We start from the raw sequence: 20,497 nt of genomic DNA on the forward strand, positions 1-20,497 counted from the left end.
GCCGTACCGCTTCCCGCAGGTGGCCCTGAACTGTCAAAATTTTCGTCAAGCTCCAAGTCAACGCAACGGAGTCATACACCACCCAGCCTCTGCCTTCCAAGGTCCCCGCTCGACCCCGTCTAGAAGCAAGGGCGAACCTAAGCGCTAGAAATGGATGCTACGAACACCATAACACTTTGATAGCCACACAAAAACGCGCTCGCGCTGGCATGGCGAGCCTAGCGGCGCCCTCAACATGGCTATTTGGGGGTCAGTTCCGTTCCTACATGAGCTTGGGATGCCAAAACGATGAGGATTGCTACCGGTAGGGTATGGCCGACTTCGTGCCATTGACCTTTGACGAGAGCTTTGAGCTAAGAGAGCGCTTGGTCAAAATCTATGTTGTATGGGCTGGGCAGTCATTGTCACGTAGGCAACTCGATCCGTAACCAAGCGGCGACCTTGGATGGCACAGCCCTCCTTACTCACAGATCTCCAGAATGAAGCTTCCCTAAGGCCACTATCACTCTAGTTGCTTTTGTCGTCTCGCTAGAGTTAGACAGCACGCCAGCCATACGATAGTCGAAAGCCTTCATTACTCGGAACAGTCGATGTGGCAGTACAGTCATTGATATATCCGTACGCGTGTAGCATCTCTAGTCTTGAGTCCACCACAACTTGTACCGATTGGTTTCCGCCCTCTGCTTCATCCGACAACCCAGTGTTCGATACCTGTCCTAGTTTTACATACCGAAAAGCCAGAGTGGACATTCATTATTCCCCACCTGGGTATCCTGCAGACTCCGTGCCATCAATAACCTGATGATTTAAGTACTTTATGAAGCTTTTCAAAAGTAATTCAGGTGTCCAAGGGAGTCTTACAAGGCTTATTCAGCGTGCGACAACATCACGAGAGGAAAAGAAAGCCCTGAGACGAACAGCGCGGGCTCGAATGATGCAATGGCTATTCAAAGATGCAGCCAATGCCATGTAATCAACGGAGACCGGTATAACTGGCAAGGCTTTTGCCGACCGATGCGCCGTTCAGCCCGGCCCACCGCTGTCTCACTTCGACCCCTGCTCTTCGACATGGGCTGTCTCCCACACCTTCATGCACTCACACAAATTATGATTTTTATCTGTCCTTACCTCTCGCAATAGCCGGCTACCTAGCTCAACTGAGGATGAATAGAACGGTCAATGCTTCGGCGATTCTAACACCGGCGCTCTCGCGAATCTCGCACCAGACAGGCGTTCGAATTGCTAACCGTTGCCACAGGATGGAATCTGTTCATCGCTTTGTGGTTCCCGTGGCCAATCTTTCTTCGTCTGCCGCAAGTTCAGACCTTGAGCGGCCAACCTCGTCGACTTATTTGAGGTGAGTGGAAACCAGAGAAATGAAGAGACATCTGCAAATCCAGACACTCCGGGCTCTGGCCGATCAGAGCCCTCAACTTGCGGGCCATTGCAGCAGTATTGCTAGGTCTGCAGACGGTTGGCAGCGGGGGTGCCTGGGGAGGATGAGCAGGGCTACGAGGATCGCCCTCCGCAACCCTCGCACTCAGTGACAGCACATGGTGGGTTTCTGGCCGGGAGGACTACGACTAGGGTCTCCGTTCGACCACATCTGGCTGTGTTTGGTCTGGTACAGGCCATGTATGCACGAAGATGCGTACCGGCCATGTCTGGTACAGTACATGCTCGACTTGGTCTGCTCACAGTAGTGCAAACACCATGGATGAGCTTGGGGGGTTGCCTCGGGAGGGGTGGGTGTGAACTGTGGTCTCCTGCAGAACACCTGTTGGGATGTCAAGCTGCGGCATTGGATGGGATGGTGGTGTATCCGTACGGGGAACTCTTGACTCTTGAGCACACTCTCCCTCCTGGCTGGCACCTGCCACACCTTATCAGGATTTTGGACCAGGGAGGGAAGAGAGTGGAGGGTCAACCTAGTCCTACATACTCACTCCCCATGCACAGCTTCACAAGTATCCGTACGGATACCCTGACCACATTCCACCACGTCCACACCTAAAGGCTTACCTGAGAAAGCCTTTTTATTCTATCCCGCCCCCCTTCTTTACTCCACTGTCGTCAGTCCCGCGCCGGAAAGACTTGCTGTTCTGCTTCAGGCGTGTGTGTGCCCATCCGTTTTTCTTTGCCTTTTCATATGGCACTCAGACGGACACGTCCATTCCATATTACTGCGGCTCACTAGTCCCCGGTTCTCTCAACTTGCAGTCCAGCCAAGAGCTGAAGGAGGGTAGAAGCTCACGTTGACTAGACCAGGGTACCTCCTGGTCTGACTTCCTACTTTTCTGCTCGTTCATGATTCCACAACTGCGGATGCCGGTCTCGCTGCCCCTCGACCTCAAGTCGTCTGCGCGGCCTCTCTGCTCAAACCCCCCTCGCTTGCGGGACACTGCTTCTCGCCCGCACTCCTCAGCTGGCTGTCACATACCACGGCAACAATCGAGATACACTAAAAAGCCCTAACTCAGATCATTACGAGAGGTACGGGACCCGTCGACAAGCTCGACTCGCCTCCGCCTTGCAGGTTCATCCTTCCTCCAAGATCCACCTCAGCCCGCGAGCCTTGAACTCATCTAGGGCCCTCACCCTCCACTGCTCCAGTTCGTGGTCATTGGCTCTTCCCTTCTCCTCTGATTCTCTTCCGAGGACAGCCGTATCCGCTTTCCTCGTGTCGACCTTGGAAGCATCGCAAACGCGTTCTTGTTGGCCGCTTTACTCTCTCCCCCTTCCGACTCCTCAGCTCTTTCTTGGTCTACAGTCTATACTACACATCACCCTTCCCTCCCCGAGACATTGCGTGGAGAGTTGCGCTCTAAGACAAAACCGCGAACCAGTGGAGAGGCTCCCCCCCCCCCCCGATGTCTCAAGCCGTCTTGAAAACAAAGAGGACTTTGAGGTCCGCCCTGACGCCCAGTCTCGCGAACTGGTAGATTCGTTTGAACCACCCGGTCCCGCTCTCTCCGCCGACCTTTTTCTCCCAAAACCCCGTAACGCCCCTGACGGATCACAAACCTCTTGCTTTGTCGTATCTTTCACTTGGAACGTCAATTTCGTCTCTTCAGCCACGAAACTGCATCTAGCAATCTCTCTGCACCAAGATCCGCGCTTGGAAGCTATTTGTCTAGTCAACACTTACGATCCGACGCAGGATCCCGCTCCTATTCTGTTGGTCAGCTGGACTCTAATCTTGCTGGTGTTCTTCGGCCGGACTCTGGAATATCTACTGAGCTACCCGCTAAACAAACGTCGGGACGAGTCTGATTCTCTACTGCATCTACCCTCGCGCAGTCATCTCGACATATCACAGCCAAGCCCCAACACCATCCCGTGGGCATCAGGCTTGAATCCCCCCCAAAACAACACAGTCTTGCCTTGTGCTAGGCTTGACCACGCCGGGGTCACATAGAGGTCTGACTTTTATGGTCCCTTCTCACACACATACTTCTGTTCCACGACAATTATCTCAGAAGTTCCACCCTCTACCGCATCTTGTAGGATATTCGAATGCAGATATCAGCACCTCAATGTTGTCTAACCATTGCGTAGTTACACATCGTATTCGCCCCATCACCTTCTCCATTTGGTCGGCAGAGTCACACGCCAAAATCGCTTACGATAGCCTCTTAAATCTCGCCCATACGACGACTCGGTTCTCCTGGCTTAACAAGCGGACGCACTTTTTCTTCCTGTCGGCTTGCTCTCTGGGCTAACTGTGCCGTGGCCATGGTCCGCGACTACAATCGGGAGCCTTACCCTCGGCAATGGCCCCCAGAAAGGTTTCCAATTGACCACCCACCCCCCGAGGATGGTAGATACCACGAAGCTCGTGACGCTCGCAGACCTCCGATGGTGAGTAGTCGCGACGCTATTGACGTCTGGCGTAGATAACTTACTGTCAGTAGGATATCGAGAAGGCCCTCCGTGACCACTGCAACATTCCAGCCAAGAGATTCTTCATGGTAGCTGTGTTGGACGATGGTTCTACTCAGATGTTTATGAACACGCCAGAAAGACAGCCTAATGCTTACAGCAAGTTCTTCAACTTGAAGAATTTTGTTCGTCATGTGAATAATGTCAGCCATGGGAGTGGTGTGCGTCCTGGTGGGTTCTTATCCAAACTGTACCGTACTAGATTGATACTAAACCCCACAACGCAGTTGCCGCCCCTGTTCATGATGATTCCGAATTCAGCCTCGACGGTGATGGCTATCAACAAGCATTTGGCGGCAGCTATGGCAATCGACACGATCGTCGCCGACTTGGCGGCGATTTCTATGACGAGGATGGAAGCTACAAGACGCGCAAGAGGCACAGAGCAGGCATGGGCGGCGGCTACCGGAGACCTACAAACGACGATGACGACGTTGCGATTGTGGTTGCATCTAGCTCCAAGAAGACCTTGAAAGTTGGTGACGAGAAGGACCTGTGGAATCTCTACGAGCAACGATTCAAAAACTGCCAGCAAACAGCCTGCAAGCTCATCGCCAAGGCTTGGGTCAAAGTGGTTGAGCCCAAGAAGCAGACGAATCATCCCTACACTGGCCAAGACGAAAAGGCCCCAGACTGGTGGCCCAAGCCGTGGGGACCTACGAAAGAAGAAAAGGTCAGACACAAGGAGCCTGATCATCTCTATAAGCGAGGTAAGATCTCCTTTGGGCAAATGCCTTTTCTAGATATACCTACTAACTGTTAGAATCAAGAGCGAGTCCATCTTCTGTGTCACATACTTCGAATGATCGTAGAACCACCTGAGAAACAGCACCCTGCCATCCGCAAAATGAACTTAAGTATTCTAAAGCTCGAAGAAGCTACGACGGAAGCAATGTCAGCTTTCTTTGCGGACAAGGAGAACAAGACAAATGCCAAGAAGAAGCCGTATCTAGATGAGATTTTCAAGGTTGCCAAGATGGAGGAGAGGTACAAGAACGGTGAAGTTGGTAAGCGCACACTTTGTCACATTGACAGACCTGCTGCTAATAAGTCTCAGATGGGGATGCTCAGGTTTTTGTCATGTCGGAGGATAAATTCTCAGAGAACTATCCCTCGGATAACGAAGACAACGGCTTTGTCAAGGAAGAGGACGAACATCCCTCAATTACGTCTAGCGTTTCGCCATCGAAGACAGGAGCACCGCACGACCTCTTGCACAACTCGACCAGCGATCATAGCCCGACAGGGCCGTTGCACGGAGGCCCTTACATGAACGATATGCCGATGCGCGGCCAGCAGCAATACTCGACGCAGATGCTTTCCTCAAACATTCAACCCGAGCACCATTTTGTAGAAACCAACAACATCCATCCGCCCGGCATGCCACTTCAAGACCTGGTACCGACGACACACGATCCGCACCGTCGCGCGTCCATGTACACTTCACCTACGGAGTACTCCACTACCAACAATGCCGGAATGTATACACAGCCATGGCAAGGGAGCTCAGCAGCACCTGGTGGCGCTTCCGTCTACTCGTTCACGCCACAGCAACCCGGAACCGGACAAGGACACTTTGCGAACCCTAGTGTGCCACTCAACCAAAATCAGTATATTCCTACACCGTACGACAACATTTCACGGAGCGGCTTTGATCAAGTTTTCCGGCCTGTAAGCGCCAGTCAAACGCCGGTGCAGAACTCTCAGGGATTCCCAAATTACCTACCTACCGACACACGCGGATTACCTGGGTCGGGCGGGAAAGCGGAAGCACTCGCAAGGGGACAAATGCATTGATTCGAGACGAAGTGGACCTTGGACAGATGGTTTGGCCAGCGCGAGGCATCACTAAGTCTTCCGCATGTCAAAAGGGGCTGGAAGTAACAGCACAGCTCAGGGCTGGTGCCCATTGCGGCAACACATTAACGGCCTATACGATCTTTGGGTGGCCGACGGGCTTTTTGGGGCAGGCTTTGTCGTGTTCTCTTGACTTGACGATCACCGGACTTTCCAAAGCAAATCAGGAAATCATTAGGCGCGACCAACACAGCAACCACAACCTTAATGCCACAGGGCTGGATACATCGGAACATCAGAACAAGAAACCAAACGACGGCGTGAATGGTGCTTTCCAGGATTTTAATCGGCACGGCCATTTGTATTCACTTTCCTAGGGAGCGGCAATTCTATTTTCGTAACATCATCTGCGGGTCAAAAAGCAATCACTTGACAACGGAAGCATATCGGAGCGCAGCAGCCGGCGACAGCAGTCTTCAGATCACATCAACAGAATCTGAAGCAAGGTGGGGCGGCGGGAGCATTTGTCATTTCGACGACGATGACGATGACGACGGGTCGAGGTCGCGTCTAATAGAGCGATGAAGCGTGTCGATTTGCTGGAGTTTTTGTTTCTGATTTGCAACGAGGTCGAGGCTGGGTTTTTTTTTACACAATCTTCCCGTTGGCTATCCGATACTCGTGTCACGGCATTCACGCTGTCATGAGAGAAAGACACGTTTCCTTTTGTCCAAAAATCTGCCAATGCTTTTTTCTTCTACTTCAGCTTCGTATCAACCCCGAGCATCAGCATATACGGATTGGTTCACTCGGAGGAGAAGATACCTCTGCGACAAGAAGGACGACTAGTTTTCTTTTGTTACTTCTCTTCTCGCTCTACTCATGTGATTTTGCTGGCTTAGGCCGTTTGTTCTTTTGCTTTTATTTTATTTTATTTTTCGAATCTCATGCCAGACGAGGCGCTTGGAAGAAGAGATGGGAGTTTTATTGAAAACCGTGGAAACGGCTGCAACGGGGGGCGGGGGACGGAGAAAAGGGTGTCAGAAAAGAAAATGCTATCAATGGCTTGAACAGAGGGAGAAAGTAAGATTTTGACATGATGTGATGACGGGAGTTTGTGTTTTTCGTGTTTTGTTTTGGTTGGAGGTCTGATAGGGCAGAGGAAGACGAGCAAGAGTTGTCTGAACGACCTCGAGAGTTTGATGACCTTTTTTGGCTTTCCGTCTTGGACATTGTGGTCCAACTATAGATAGTCAGTAATGGAACGGCAGTTTGCTCAAGAGGTCCCCCCCGCCTTCCCACTCCCGACGCATGAGTGATGAGTACAAGATGTCGTTGAGATTAGGTAGGTAGGTAGCTGAACGTCAGTCTATCCATAAACGTCTTTCCGTTCCCTTTGTTCTCTCTTAGCGCCGGCTGGGGTCGTCTTGGCTGTGTCAGCCTCATGGAACTTCCAACGTCAATGAGGCTCTGTTCTGGTCCGTGGAACCAATCCAAGGGGGTTTAGTGCGTGATTTCTTAGTGTGATCTGCCTGGAATGTTTTCTCACTTCTCAGGAGATGAAGCATCCGCACTTCGTACGCCGTCAGAACCCTAAATTGCGAGGCAGAGCGAAAATCACAGAGCTTGGGTAGGTACCTACCCTGTCAAGCGAGAACTATGAATGCAGGGGAAATTTGTTGGTTTTGAGCTGTCAATCTGTCATCACCACCCACCACCAGTCAAGTAAGGTCCCCAATCGGCAGCTTTCCACATCGTGGCATGTCGTGGTTAGCCTCGTCGTATGTCGATTTTATCACACCTCTTGAGATAGAGGATATTACAGATGTCCTCCACACTGTGTGTGTGTGGGAGAGAGATGTTGTTTTCAGGGGTCCAGTCTAGTGTAGGTATTGGCGTGGTGGCAGGGGGGGTGAGAAGGAGCTGTCACTGTGACGGAGGGAGTGTCAAACGGTGGGGTGTCCCGGACGGGACGGGACGGGTTGGAATGAAGGAAATGAAGGAGGAATAGTAGGGCCGGGGGGTCGGAAGGGAGGAGGATTGACAACGGGCTTGCAGTTTTTTTTTTCTACAGCTACGGAGTAAATCTGACAGACAACGGGCGCTAAGGTGAGGGCCAACTTGACAATTTGACAAATTATTCACTAGACAGGGAACATCGTAGCGCTACATACACTACTTTTCCTCAGATCCTGGTAATTTGGATCCAATTTTTGACATGTCAAATGTGATTTGGAGCTTCTTTTGGGTGTGGTAGGAAAAGAGAAGAGAAGAGAAGGGGGGGGGGGGGGGAGTGAGTTTGAGCCTTTGAAAGGGCCGGCGCAAAGTTAACGGCGTGCTGTGAGGTTTTGCGAGATAATGAAAAAAAAAGTGGCACCCCGGTCACCGGTGCCCCGCTGACCGGTCAAGAAGTGGAGTCCCCGGGCGGCCAGTCACCGGCCTTTGCGTACCACACCTCGAGAGCTTTCTTCCAAGGGTCAATGTTTGTTGGCCGGTTTTTGATCCTCGCTCTTATTTGCTATGTTCTCTTGCTCACTACTTCAACCTTATTTTTCAATCATCACCACACGCCCCTCCATCCCATATCGTTCGATTCTGTTTGATTTCTCTCACCCCCTGTGAATCCTGACAGATGACCTGTATTATTATGCTTTCTGTCCGTTTTCTTTTCTTTTTTCTTCATCCCACCATCCCGCTCCGGGGGTTTCTGCTGGTTTTGATTTGAGAAGGAGAGTAGTAGGATGGGAAGCTACTGGCCCGGCCCGAGGATTTTGACTTCCCGCTGCAGAGTAAATCATTTCGGAACCCTTTTTTTTTTTCTATAGTTCCATCCGTACTTCGTACAGATACCTCGTGGCCAAGAAGAATGTGCTTACACGCCCCCCCTCCGTCCTTCGCCTGTTCACTTCCTCCATCTCTCCACAATGGCACACACACACGCACGCACACACACCTACTTAGTCTGAGGTCTGAGAATATGGTAGGGACGATAACAGGGCTGAGGAAGCTAGAACCAAGTGTGTTCCTGGAGGAGGGTTGAGTTGAGGCATGGGTATCCGTACTCGCGATCATTCACCCCACAGATACACCCATGCAAACACTGCGAATGTGCTCGTAGGCCTTTCATTAAACGTCGGCGTTTGACATGCGGAATGACAGCGGGCTATGGATGGAAAGCAGTTTGTTTACAAATAGAAACACCTCGTCGACTGATTTTGAGTTTCATTGCGCATCCGCGAAAGTATGGCGCGCCGGAATAGATGGTATCCATGAACATACATAGCAAAAGCGAGCACTGGTGACCAACGAAACCGATTCTAGGTTCTGGGCCCAAGGCGAGGGTTACTCCAAAAAGTCCTGTTCAGGTTTTCTATTTTCATCTCATGAAGACATCTTCACCGGGGAATGTCTCGGCACAAATCGCTTTGAAATCATGAGTGTTATGGGCAGTTTTTCTCTCTCTGTCGGCACGGCCTTCACGTTGACTGCCCAGTCGGAGCGATATGTCAAGGTAAACCAAGAAACATGGCGAGGTCATTCTGCACAATAGACAAGGGGCCCGGGAGCTCGTTCATCATACGCGCCTCAGTTTCAGTAAGTTGGAAGCCAATTTCCCATGCCAGACTCCGTCAACACTTTCGCTGCCATGGCAGTCACTATCTCTGAGGCGAAGAGGTATATCCCCGAAGCGGTCGTGTTCGCTTTGCCCCCACCCATCTCCTTTCTCCCGCGTCTTCCCTCTCCCGGGGGCAAACTGCGTTCTCACAGCATACCGCGTGGGAAGTTGTGACACTGGCAGGATCTTGCCAACCTAGAGACACAAAAGCCCCTGAACCCAGGTCCGGACCTCGATCCGGCAGCCGGACGGCAGCGGGCGCTATTCCCTCCTCCCACTCCCCGCTACGGCCGGGAAGGACGTGCTGTTGCATCGTGCATGATGCACGCCCCCAATCCGCGGGAACTTTTTGCTCTTCCCCCTTTCTTCCTCCCCGCTCCTCCCCGAGTACCGCGGAGCCCTGGGACTGGTTCCGTTGTCTTGTCGGGTGAGTACGAGGGCCCCGGGTTCCCCAGCTACGAGTCGGACATCGGGACATGGGAGGAGACCACAAAAAAGGTCTTGACTGCATATAAGAAAATGGGCAATTTCTTATGCAGGACGTGGCATTTGATGGCCGATTGCATGTGTTCTTCTTACGGCCGGAGGAGAACAGATAACACTGTGCCGTTTGAGGCTTCGCCTACGCGCAACCGGTGATATTTGGAAATTGGAAAGCGCCTAGTCAGAACGAGATGATATAAACGCAGGCTGGCCATCTTCTAATCATAGCAATGGTGAGACGGGAAAGGGTTTTTCTTCAAGAAGGACAGCTAGTCTTGGCCATATGTGGCTGCTTTTGTGCGCAAAGGGTAGGGATAGGAATTTGGTTACTGCGTTGCGTCATCTAGAGAAAATGTCCAAATCGAACCGAAAGGGTTCCGAAAGCCAATATCGAGGTTAGAGTACAACTTTCTCCTGCGTTTCTGCGGCTAAGCGTAAAACACTACGAATGTATGTATCAGCCTTGGATGTGAGTAGCGTCTGTCTTGTTAGTAAGGTCCGGTTTCAACCTCAACTCACTACCGGGCTCAGCTATACGTCAAGGGAATGTTTGGTGACGAACCTTAGCCTGGTACGGATAGAGTAAGCTCTTTCCTTCGTCAGTTTTGTACGAGACTGAATCGTCCCCGGCGTCGCAAAGTCATCTACGGATGGCTGGGGAGTAGAGCCTAGTTTCTTGCAGCCTCGCGTCGAGTCTTCTCTGACCCGGGCCCTGAGGCTTAGAGGAAAGAGAGTACATACCCCGGTGATGCAACTGAGACACAGTCAACTCATGGACTGCTTCTATATTCCAAGCGCACCTTGGAAGCCAAGCGAGTGGGCCATCTCCCGCCGTTTCTTACCACTCAGCCAGACCTGAAGAGTTTGGAAGATTTCTTATGCAAACCTTAGGCACCGGTAAGGTTCTTCCAAATAATTAGAAATCGTAAAGGGTACTGGACGTTGGTCTACAGCGATTCTTCAACGCACTTTTCTCATCGTTTAAGCAAGATATGAAACGCTGCAGACGAACAGACGACACGGTACTTGGATTCTTGCACATGGAAAGAGCCGGTGTCTTATTAATGCCCTAAAGCTGAAAAGCTCGGTGATCCATGTAACGCCTCTGTTATAAACACCCAAATCCTACAAACCCAACGCAAGGTCTTGTTCAACGCTGTGGTCGAACCATATACGTATGAGAAAACATGACAGTTAGAGAGCAAGGTTGATTATGATATAGCCTATCTACCGCGGCTACCGTGGCTTATAATCTGAGGAAACAACAAAAAGCAGCTTACTGCTGGCTGGGGGTATAAGGTGAAAAGTAAAAAGAAGGGTCGGAGTCCGGGTTCTCGATCTGACAGACGCCCCGTGGGATCGACGGAGCGGACCCAGAAGATTGAGGCGAATGGAATCTTCCGGGGGGAACCGGAGGAGTAATCGCGCTAGGAGAAGTCGTATGAGGAGAGATTACCCGAGGGGCGATCGGACGTGGCTGGCGAAGGGGGTCGAAAGAGCCGGAGGCTTGGTGCTGAGGGATGTCAAGCTGATGGATAGCACAATCGATTGAGGGGATGGGCGCATGATACTGAGGAGTGTCATGCTGATGTTGAGGAGGTTCATGTTCATCGCTGACCTCATCGACGAAGAGGGCCGAGGGTCCGTACAGAAGGGCACCGTGTTGGTCCTGCTGAGTCTCATGCTGAAGGTTCACCTGATCGGTGTAAGCCTGCTGAGGAGATAACGCCGCCTCCACGTTGGCCGCAGTGTAAGGGGTTTGGCCTTCAGTTGAGACCTTCTAGGTCGTACTCGTCGGTTCCTCCTTGTTCGCCTGGGGGTATGAAAGACCCGCATTCTGAGCAACTCGTTTCCAAGTCTCTAGTTCCTTGTAGAGACGTTCGCACTCTTGCTTCAGCTTATCATTGGAGGCACTGAGCTCTGCTATAGCTTGCTCCGTAAGCAGCTTCTCAAGAGTCCATTTCTCGATGTTTTGTGTCTCATTCTCCTTGAGTTGATTGATGAATGTGACGGCACGCTGAAGGATGGAGCCTTTGTTCTTCTCGCAATTGGGCACAATCTTGGCCAACTCATTGATGCCTTCGTTGATCGTTTCACGGCGACGACGCTCGACTATGTTTAGATTAGTCAACAACTACATCTTGATCTTCTTTTGCATTGCTTACCCTCTTTGTGGTTATCCTTGCGCATCTTATGCCATTCCTCTGAGCCGACGTCCGGTTTCTTAGCGGGAGTGCCGGCTGATCCAGACGAATAACGGTGCTGAGGTGGGGGAGGTTGCTGATGCTGGTGGGGTTGGTGTGATTGCTGAGGTTGCACAGACTGGAGGCCATTCGTAGGCTGAGGTACAGGAGGAAGACCTGGGAGACCGTCCGGCGGGCTCAGGTCAGCATGACCGAAGCCATGGTCTTGACCGTGGGTGGGATCGTTGCTCGACTGTGCAGCAAACTGCTCCTCAGTGGTAGGAGGAACATGAAGGGTGGGATACATGGATCCGAGGGCGGCAGCAGCGGTGCTGGAAGCATTGGCAGGATCGGCTGCCTCGGAATGCTCAGCGGCGGCAGCTTGTTGCAGGGCGCTGAAGTCCGCGGCGGAGACACCATTCTGGGCAGCGGCATGGGCTGCCTCGACAGCATTCTCAATGAAAGCTGCAGTGTCCACATCTGAAAGTCCTTCAGCACTGGAACGCTTTCGGCTGGGACTCATCGAATCGGACAAGTCGTCGTCGCGCTTTCGTTTCTGGCCAGGAGAAGGGGAGCGGGCCAACTCTGACAAGTCAGGATGCTCGCTCATGACGTCGGCCATTGTTGCTGTGGTTGGAAGTTTTGGGGGAGACCGTGGATTCAGATGTGAGAATGAAATAGAATGAACAGGCGGAGCCGCGGAAAGTAGACACGATCTATTCGTCAACTCAAGCTAGATTCAATTGAATGAAGCGGGGACTAGGAAAGCTTGGTTAGCATCAAGAATCTTGGAATTGCATGTGTTGAGAGCATGAAGTAGCAAGGCGCGAACGGTCGCGTCAAGGCAGATGAGTGAGTATCAAACGCTCCGTAAGCCCTGATGCATGTGAATTTGATCGAAGCCGAGTGGTGTCTTCAAACAGTGACCGCTGCTCATGAGCAAATACTGGAACGCTTGCTCTTCGATGCCGTGGAGGGTTTGTAGCAGGAGAAGCTTTGCATTGACGAGACCGCAGCTGACGGCTCAGCATGAGCGCTGAGATTGTCGTGGTGTAGGATATGTTTTAATCGGCATACGCCACGCTCATCCAAGGAGACGACACTTGGTTGTATGGATTGACAGGCCGTGTCTGCTGGAAAAAGAATCGTCCTGGAAAATGAGAGGATATGTTCGCCGTCGGATGATGAATTGCCATCCATCACAATCGCTTGATTGTGGCTTGGCAACAGATCGCGAGATGCGCTTGAACAAGACAGCATCTCCGAAAATAGCGCAAATGAGGAAAGGCAATCTTTATGCGGAAGCGTGCTTCCGTTGCAGTGCAGTGTGATAGCGATGAGAGACGATAGGGCAGACGGGAAGATCGTCAGAAAAATGGGACAGCTCGCATACCTCTAGATCATGTGCTTTGCGGCGTGGTCTGGGCGGTGAGCCAGATCACGGGTTTTGCTGGAGTTCACGTGTTGTCGGCGTGATCAAACTCGTGATATCGCGCGCCAGCGGCTGCTGGGGGGGCCTCGTCGGATGGAGCCCGTGTAGTTGGTTAGTAACAGTCGAGGTTGAAAGTTGAAGGAAGAGCAGTGAAACGCGTCGAATTTTTTATTTTTTTTCCAAAATCGCGATTCTTGAGGATTGCCGTAGCCTGGGCGAAGGCTTGCGTTTATCTTATTATTTTCCGAGGAGGTATTGACCTGAAGGGGGCCGGTTGAGTTGGGCGTGTCGGTTTGGGGGGAGCGACGGCGGGAAGCTCTGGTCACGCGGCAAAGGAGAAGGGTGAACACGTGCAAAGTGGGTGAGGCTGGAGATAAATACGCTTGAGCGAGAGGGAGGTTATGCGCCTGACTCCTGAGGCAAGAAGGGACGAAAGCCAATCAAAGGCTGGGAATCCACACCCACTGGCAGTTGCTTCCAAGTGGGTGCCTTCTTCCCCGATTGCCCCGAGCCAATCCGCATTGCGAAGAGGGGCACCTGCCGCACAGCGCTCCAGCCTGGGAAATGCGGTTGACCTTTGTTGCTCGTTATCGACTTTCTTACTGTTGGCCGGCTCGACACGTTGTCTCCTTGTTAGCGATGGACCGGTAGGCTACTGCGAGTAAGGTAGAGTGTTGCAGGGGTAGCTTCGACCGGTCTGAAGATGTGGGCTTATCCTCCTGCCTTAGCCTCAGCTACCCAGTCCGAACACCCATCTACTGTGCGCTTGCCACTTGGGTGAGGTACTCTACGAGTCTACGTCGCGAAATGCCGAGCCTCATCAATCACCTGATGCTCCCGTGGGCTGCCAACACGAATCACTTGACTGATGGACTGTGAGACATTCCACTTCGAAGAGAAGCACAGCAGATACACCGGCTTCGAAATAGTCTCGACCGTTGCTAGCCACCGTCTGTCTCGTTTCAGTGTTACCTCTGCTCAAGCTCTCACATCGTATCTGCTTACGAATGCTGGTCGTAGCAAGTGACAGCTGAGCTGGGGATTGGGCCTTGGAGAGCGGGGTTGTGGCTGGACCGAGCTTACACTTAAGTCGACCGAGTCTTTACATAAGCAGACATGAGCCACATGGGTGGTCTGTGCTGAACAATCGTTCATGTCGGGTCTGTCACTGATGAGTGGAGAGTGAGTGCTACAAGCATCCAATGGGCATTGGGATAGGAATGTCGGTCTTCAAGAGGTTGGCATCTTAGCAGCAGAACGGATGAATAGGAGTTAAGAACTTAACTGTTGTCATATGAATAGAATCTCTAAGCCATCTGAGAAAATCTGAAGCAGTTTGGAAGGTTAGGCATCTCATTAAGTATCGTGAGGTAGCTTCCCCAAAGACCAGCTCCGTTGCGGAAAGATGCTGGCCCCGCCACGTTCGGCGACATAACGTCAATTGCTGCTAGCGGCCGTACCAGCGCACCTGTGCTCCGACCTCCCAACTACAAGCCCCCAATGAACCCGACGCCCTTCGGGTTCTTTTTCGAGCCATAACGACGACAACAGCATACGAGTTCTCTTCTGCGAAATACGACGTCAAATAAGGTCTGGCAGTCCATTGCCTCGTCCGTGAAAGTCGCCAAGATGGGCGACCATGAGCACGCCACAATCAAGCATCAGGACCATCTCCTCCTCGTACGTCGCTGCGTCACAGGAAGCTAGCTGTTCAGTTCCCGCACTAACCTCCATTCCAACCGACAGGATCAACCCCTCCTCCGACTCCCGTACGAGCTCCTCCGAAAGAACTTCCGTTCCGCCCACTTCACCGTCGAGAAGGACTCTTCAGCCATCAAGACCCTACTGAAGGAGACCGCCACGGCCTCGGTTAAGGGCAACTCATCCCCCGACGATGTCCTCCGCAACCTGGATAGCATGATCGCCCGCATGCGCGGCGTTAAGCGCAAGCTCACAGCTCACGCCGAGGAAGAAGCTCGTCTGACCCGTCAGACCGGTGCCCGCATCTCCCATCTTGGCGATCTCTACGGCATGCACTCCGTCGACGACGTCAAATATGAGGCTTGGAGCCGCGCCCGTCTCGACCGCTTGCTCGTAGACTACCTGCTTCGCCATGGTTACAACGAAAGTGCGCAGGCGCTCACAACTGAGCGGAATATGGATGATTTGGTCGACGTCGAGACCTTCGTTCAGATGAGTCGAATTCAAGAATCACTCAGGGGAGGAGGTGTGGTTGAGGCACTGGCTTGGTGCCAGGATAACAAGAAGGAGCTCCGGAAGATGGATGTGCGTCTTGCTGCATTACCAACCTCTCAAGGCACGTTGACTGACCTTGTGCAAACAGAGTAATCTCGAATTCATGCTCCGCTTCCAGCAGTATATCGAGCTTGTCCGCACCCAATCCCAGCCAAAGCTCCTGGAGGCCATCGCTCACGCGAAGAAATACCTCGTTTCTTTCAAGGCGACATATCCAGACGAACTTAGCAAGGCTTTTGGTCTACTAGCCTCTCCACCAACTGCTGCCAATGCCGTGTACTCAGACCTCTACAGCCCAGAGCGGTGGAACACCCTCGCCGACCTCTTCACCCGCACCCACAACAGTCTATTGGCTCTGCCTTCATATCCTCTCCTCCACATTGCGCTCTCATCGGGGCTTTCGGCCCTCAAGACTCCAGCCTGCCACTCCCTAAACTCATCGCACGTGGCTGCCGACGCCAATACGGCAACGAACGCTTCAGCCACAGCAGGCACGCAATCCGTTTGCCCAATATGCTCAACAGAGCTCAATGACCTTGCCCGCAACGTCCCCTACGCACACCACACCAAGAGCTACGTCGAGCACGACCTACTGCTGCTGCCGAATAGTCGGGCGTATGGCAAAGAGCGCCTCGAGGATTACGCGAAGAAGTCTGGTTTGCCATCAGATCAGGTCAAGGATCTGCGCACCGGCGAGGTCTACCCCATGGACAAGCTTAAGAAAGTGTTCATCACATAGGCCTCGGCATCGATGCATGCGAAGATTCATCAGACGTGTGCGATTTGCAAAGGTTCGTTACTTAGTGGGGATGTCCCATACACCATCAAAGATTGCAAGCGTTATCATTCTTGGAGCGGGTTTTACGGTTATGGAGTTTTGGGGGCGTTGCGTAGGGTAAGGATACGCGGCCACTGGTAACACGAACTCTTGTACAGAAAAAAGTAGATCATAACGGAGCGTCTACTAAGAACACTATTTTGTCTATGTCTTCTGCTCATACCCTGTGATACCTGAAATTACCTCTTCGACGACTTGCTCCTTGACCTTTTCGATGCTCGGCGTCACCGGCCGACTCTCCCGATCAAAGATGCGAATGTGCTGCCTCTCCGCCACGTACTCGCTGTCAGCGTACCCCAGCAGACCGCCAATATCGGAGCTCTGATGCCCCTTGATGCGCATGATCTCCGGTGCGGCGTAGTTGACGAGCGCGCGGCCGACTTCGACGGGCGTGCCGCCCCACAACTTCCCGGTGGTGCTGGGCGCGTGTAGGCGGTCCACGACGACGAGGCGGACGGCCTCCTGCTGCGCGAAGTTGCCCTCGACGTCGAGGACGCCAGCGGGAAGGAGGCCTGCTTTGCGGAGGAGGGCGCTGTGGGCCCCCGCGTCGATATAGAGCGTGCCGTGGGGTTTCAGGCCGTGGATGAGCCAGAAGTGGCGGTCGCGGATGGGGTCCGCGGAGGGGAGGAAGCGGGTGTGCAGCGGGGGTTTCTCGACGGCTTGGTCAATGTGGAGGGAGGCCGTCGACTGCGCGAGCGGATCTTCGGTGTGGTCGTGGCCGTCGTGGTGTGTATCGGGGTCCTCGCCGTCTGGGGCGGCGCCCAGGTGCGGGGAGGAAGAAGAGGAGGTGTACTTTTGCTGGCTTTGGACGTAGCGGACGATCTTGACGATGTTGCCCGGGTTCGAGGAGCGGGTGATGACGGTTGTCACGCCTGCTTGGGTTGCTAGCCTTGCGGCGACGATCTTGGTCATCATGCCACCGGTGCCGAGGGCGGAGCCTGCTGTTGAGACTGGAGTTGGGGAAGAAGTCGGGTTAGCTTAGGTGAGACTGAGGCACCCCCTTTTCCACCACATGGAGAGGGGGGGGGATGGATGTCTGCTTGCTTACCATCTGCTTGGATACTTGAAATGTCCTCAACCACCTCGATTGCCTGGGCGTCGGGGTGCGCTCTGGGGTTCTTGTCGTAGAGGCAGTCCACGTCCGTCATGAGGAACAGCATGTCTGCATGGACCATACCCGCGGCAATGGCGGACAGGGTGTCGTTATCGCCAAACTTGATTTCCGAGACGGCTAGCGTGTCGTTCTCGTTGACGATAGGGATGACTCCCATATCGAGCAGCTCGTTGAATGTGTTTTGGGCATTAAGATACCGTGTCCGCTGCAGTTGCATGTCAGTGGTTTGCCTAGGTAGTTGTCTGTTTCTAGGCTAGGCCTACATCTGCAATGTCGTTCCTGGTGAGCAGAATCTGTGCAACGGGCTGTCTGAAGTGGCCGAACAGATCGTCCCATAGGCTGATGAGTCTACATTGGCCGATGGCCGCTAACGCCTGCGAGGATTGTTCAGCTTGAGCAACGCCAGAGATCGGGGGCCGTAGGTCTGGGATTATACCTGTAGTGTTGACAAGTGCTTTGGTCGTCGGTCCATTTCCATCCGAAGAAGACCGACGCCGATGGCGCCAGATGAGACAATGACCACCCTATGACCATCTTTTCTCAACTTCACAGCCGTCTCAACAATGAGACTCAGGATGGAGAGCAAGGGCTGATGTGTCTTCTCGTCCACGATAGAGCTAGTGCCTGCGGGATGAGTTAGCATGGATCAATCAAGGGTACAGCACTTTTGAAAGACTCACCGAGCTTCAGCACCACCGTCAGAGGTTTCCGGCCCTCACGGTGCTTCATGTCTGCAGATGGTAGTATCTCAAGTCAGTCACAAATCTCGCTATGTTCATCCGGCCCGTTCCCCAAGATGAGAGATGAAGACATCAACTAATAAGTCTAAATAAGGTAGTGTTAAGAACGGGACGGCTACGATCAACGCAAGGAGATGTCCAAACAAATGGCACCAGGCGCATTACGTAGGAGGGGAGAAAAAATAACTGGATCCCTTTCTTACACGTAGGACCACCCGCTCCCGCCATTGCCAGAGTCAGAGCCCAGGACCGTTGCTTCGAGTTGGTTAATTGTGGGACGAAAAAAAGGATCCGCCTGGTTGTGATGTGGTGATGTGTGCAAGGCCCCTGGTCGATTTCCCGCGCCCTTTCGTTGTCTTTTGACTTGCCGGTCGTGTGTATCTTTTTTCCCCTTTCACTGAACCTATGACTGGGCCGGCGTGGAAGTGTAAAAAAAAAACTGGCCCGACATCGGGATCGTCCGGTGTAGAGGAAAGGCGGGAGAACGCCCGGAAGTTGGGCTGTAAAAGGCACCTGTGATTGGGCGATATACTGACCCTAAAATCCGGGGTGGATGCCGTAGTGCACCGGGCATCTTCACCGTTGGTCTTGATGGCCCGGCCCATTGTTGCCATTATCCCTGCCAACCAAAAACCACCCGTGGTGTTCCCATTATGTCTTGATTAAGAGATAGAGCTGAATCGCCCGTCATGTCATTTCCACGTTGCGTTGCATGCTGAGTGGACAGGGCGCGCCCTCGGTAGATCTGCGGTCTGCCAGTGACGACAACCGGCAAGATGCTAGGACATCGAACTTATGGTTCAAAAGGATCAGGTAACAATTGGTTGACTCGAAGTCATTTGCGAGATCATTGTGTGGAGATCTTCAAAGAAGATACAAGCTTTGAGATGGCATAGGAGGAATGTTGCGTTCTCTTGATTCGCAAGGAATCATGGGACGACGGAGTGCAACAATTGTCTTTGCGCTATGAAGTGGTACCTCTGGCCAAGTACCACCATCACATCGAAGGGCTTATCGATAACGGCCAAAAATTCCCCATCTTCCAGCAACGACCTTCATCCTTGACCAACCACCACCCAATCCTCATGTTGTAAACGCCCATAATCAGCGACAAATCTCGAAGCACAATTGAAACCTCAACCACACGACGCCCAAAATGACGATCCTCGACGACAAACAAGCGGCGGCACTGGCCCCCTCAGGCCCCTCCACAGCGACCCTTTCTCAAGCAGCATCATCATCATCATCACCACCACCCGCGCAACAACAGCAGAAACAACCACCGCGCGAGCTTACCAACGACCCCGCCCGCACCGGTTTCGATCCGCAGACAAAGTGGTGGATGAACTACTTCAACATCCTCACGGGCCGCATGACAGCCGAGGGCGCCTTCCACTACCGCGAGGCCCGGTACCGCGCCAACGAGGAGCGCGACTGCAAGCGCTGCGAGGAGCACCGCGACTGGCTCCTCGCCTTCTCCCCGACCGTGCGCTTCCTCAACGAGAAGATCGCCGGCCTCAACGGCACCCTCGACGCGTCCAACATCCAGTGCCGCCGATGCCCCGCGCGCCTGACCGAGGACGGCGAGGTCCACCGCCAGTCGGGCGGCTTCAGCCCCGCCCACGGCATCATGATCTGCGCCAACGAGGTCAGGGACCGGAAGCACCTGGAGGACACGCTCTCGCACGAGATGGTGCACGCGTGGGATCACCTGCGGTGGAAGGTGGACTGGATGGGTGATCTGGATTTGAAGCATGCGGCGTGTACAGAGGTAAGGTTTCCTGCGTCCTGCGCCGGCTGATCCTGAGCACAACCGGAGAGAAAGGGAGAAACTAGACTGACGTGACGGCAGATTCGAGCATCTATGCTCAGTGGCGAGTGCAGGTGGACAAGAGAAGCCTTTACAAGAGGCAACTGGAGTCTGTCTCAGCAGTTCCAGGACTGCGTGCGGAAGCGAGCGATACAGTCCGTCCTCAACCGACCTAGGTGCAAGGATGATGTGCAGGCGACCAAGGTGGTGAACCAGGTCTGGGAGTCCTGCTTCAGCGATACGCGGCCTTTTGACGAGGTCTACAGGTGATGGACGATGACGACAG

At 53.1% G+C, this 20,497-nt stretch overlaps 5 protein-coding genes across 5 annotated transcripts; 3 read left to right on the forward strand and 2 right to left on the reverse strand.

Annotated features, from left to right (window-relative positions):
* Nucleotides 1-3,735: 3,735 nt before the first annotated feature.
* On the forward strand, nucleotides 3,736-5,739 carry BDZ83DRAFT_572785 (uncharacterized protein; the record flags this gene model as incomplete). Its single annotated transcript, XM_060504549.1, has 5 exons — nucleotides 3,736-3,861; nucleotides 3,915-4,113; nucleotides 4,170-4,652; nucleotides 4,713-4,949; nucleotides 4,994-5,739. The coding sequence occupies 5 exons, from the start codon at nucleotides 3,736-3,738 to the stop codon at nucleotides 5,737-5,739; spliced, it is 1,791 nt and encodes a 596-aa protein (XP_060367401.1).
* Nucleotides 5,740-11,618: 5,879 nt separating this feature from the next.
* BDZ83DRAFT_572682 (helix-loop-helix DNA-binding domain-containing protein) lies at nucleotides 11,619-12,643 on the reverse strand (the record flags this gene model as incomplete). Its single annotated transcript, XM_060504538.1, has 2 exons — nucleotides 11,619-11,950; nucleotides 12,004-12,643. 2 exons carry the CDS (start codon nucleotides 12,641-12,643, stop codon nucleotides 11,619-11,621), a joined length of 972 nt encoding a protein of 323 aa, XP_060367402.1.
* Nucleotides 12,644-15,082: 2,439 nt separating this feature from the next.
* On the forward strand, nucleotides 15,083-16,448 carry BDZ83DRAFT_572825 (CTLH/CRA C-terminal to lish motif domain-containing protein; the record flags this gene model as incomplete). Its single annotated transcript, XM_060504555.1, has 3 exons — nucleotides 15,083-15,133; nucleotides 15,200-15,739; nucleotides 15,798-16,448. 3 exons carry the CDS (start codon nucleotides 15,083-15,085, stop codon nucleotides 16,446-16,448), a joined length of 1,242 nt encoding a protein of 413 aa, XP_060367403.1.
* A 243-nt stretch (nucleotides 16,449-16,691) lies between these two features.
* BDZ83DRAFT_717870 (glutamate 5-kinase) lies at nucleotides 16,692-18,390 on the reverse strand (the record flags this gene model as incomplete). The annotated part of the gene is made up of 5 exons (XM_060511996.1): nucleotides 16,692-17,497; nucleotides 17,596-17,866; nucleotides 17,925-18,035; nucleotides 18,098-18,285; nucleotides 18,342-18,390. 5 exons carry the CDS (start codon nucleotides 18,388-18,390, stop codon nucleotides 16,692-16,694), a joined length of 1,425 nt encoding a protein of 474 aa, XP_060367404.1.
* Nucleotides 18,391-19,557: 1,167 nt separating this feature from the next.
* BDZ83DRAFT_750131 (peptidase M76 family protein) lies at nucleotides 19,558-20,481 on the forward strand (the record flags this gene model as incomplete). The annotated part of the gene is made up of 2 exons (XM_060513882.1): nucleotides 19,558-20,172; nucleotides 20,254-20,481. 2 exons carry the CDS (start codon nucleotides 19,558-19,560, stop codon nucleotides 20,479-20,481), a joined length of 843 nt encoding a protein of 280 aa, XP_060367405.1.
* Nucleotides 20,482-20,497: the final 16 nt, after the last annotated feature.

Source organism: Colletotrichum acutatum (genome assembly GCF_030867785.1).
Source record: "Colletotrichum acutatum strain CBS 112980 chromosome Unknown BDZ83scaffold_25, whole genome shotgun sequence".
Classification (NCBI taxonomy): Eukaryota; Fungi; Ascomycota; class Sordariomycetes; order Glomerellales; family Glomerellaceae; genus Colletotrichum; species Colletotrichum acutatum.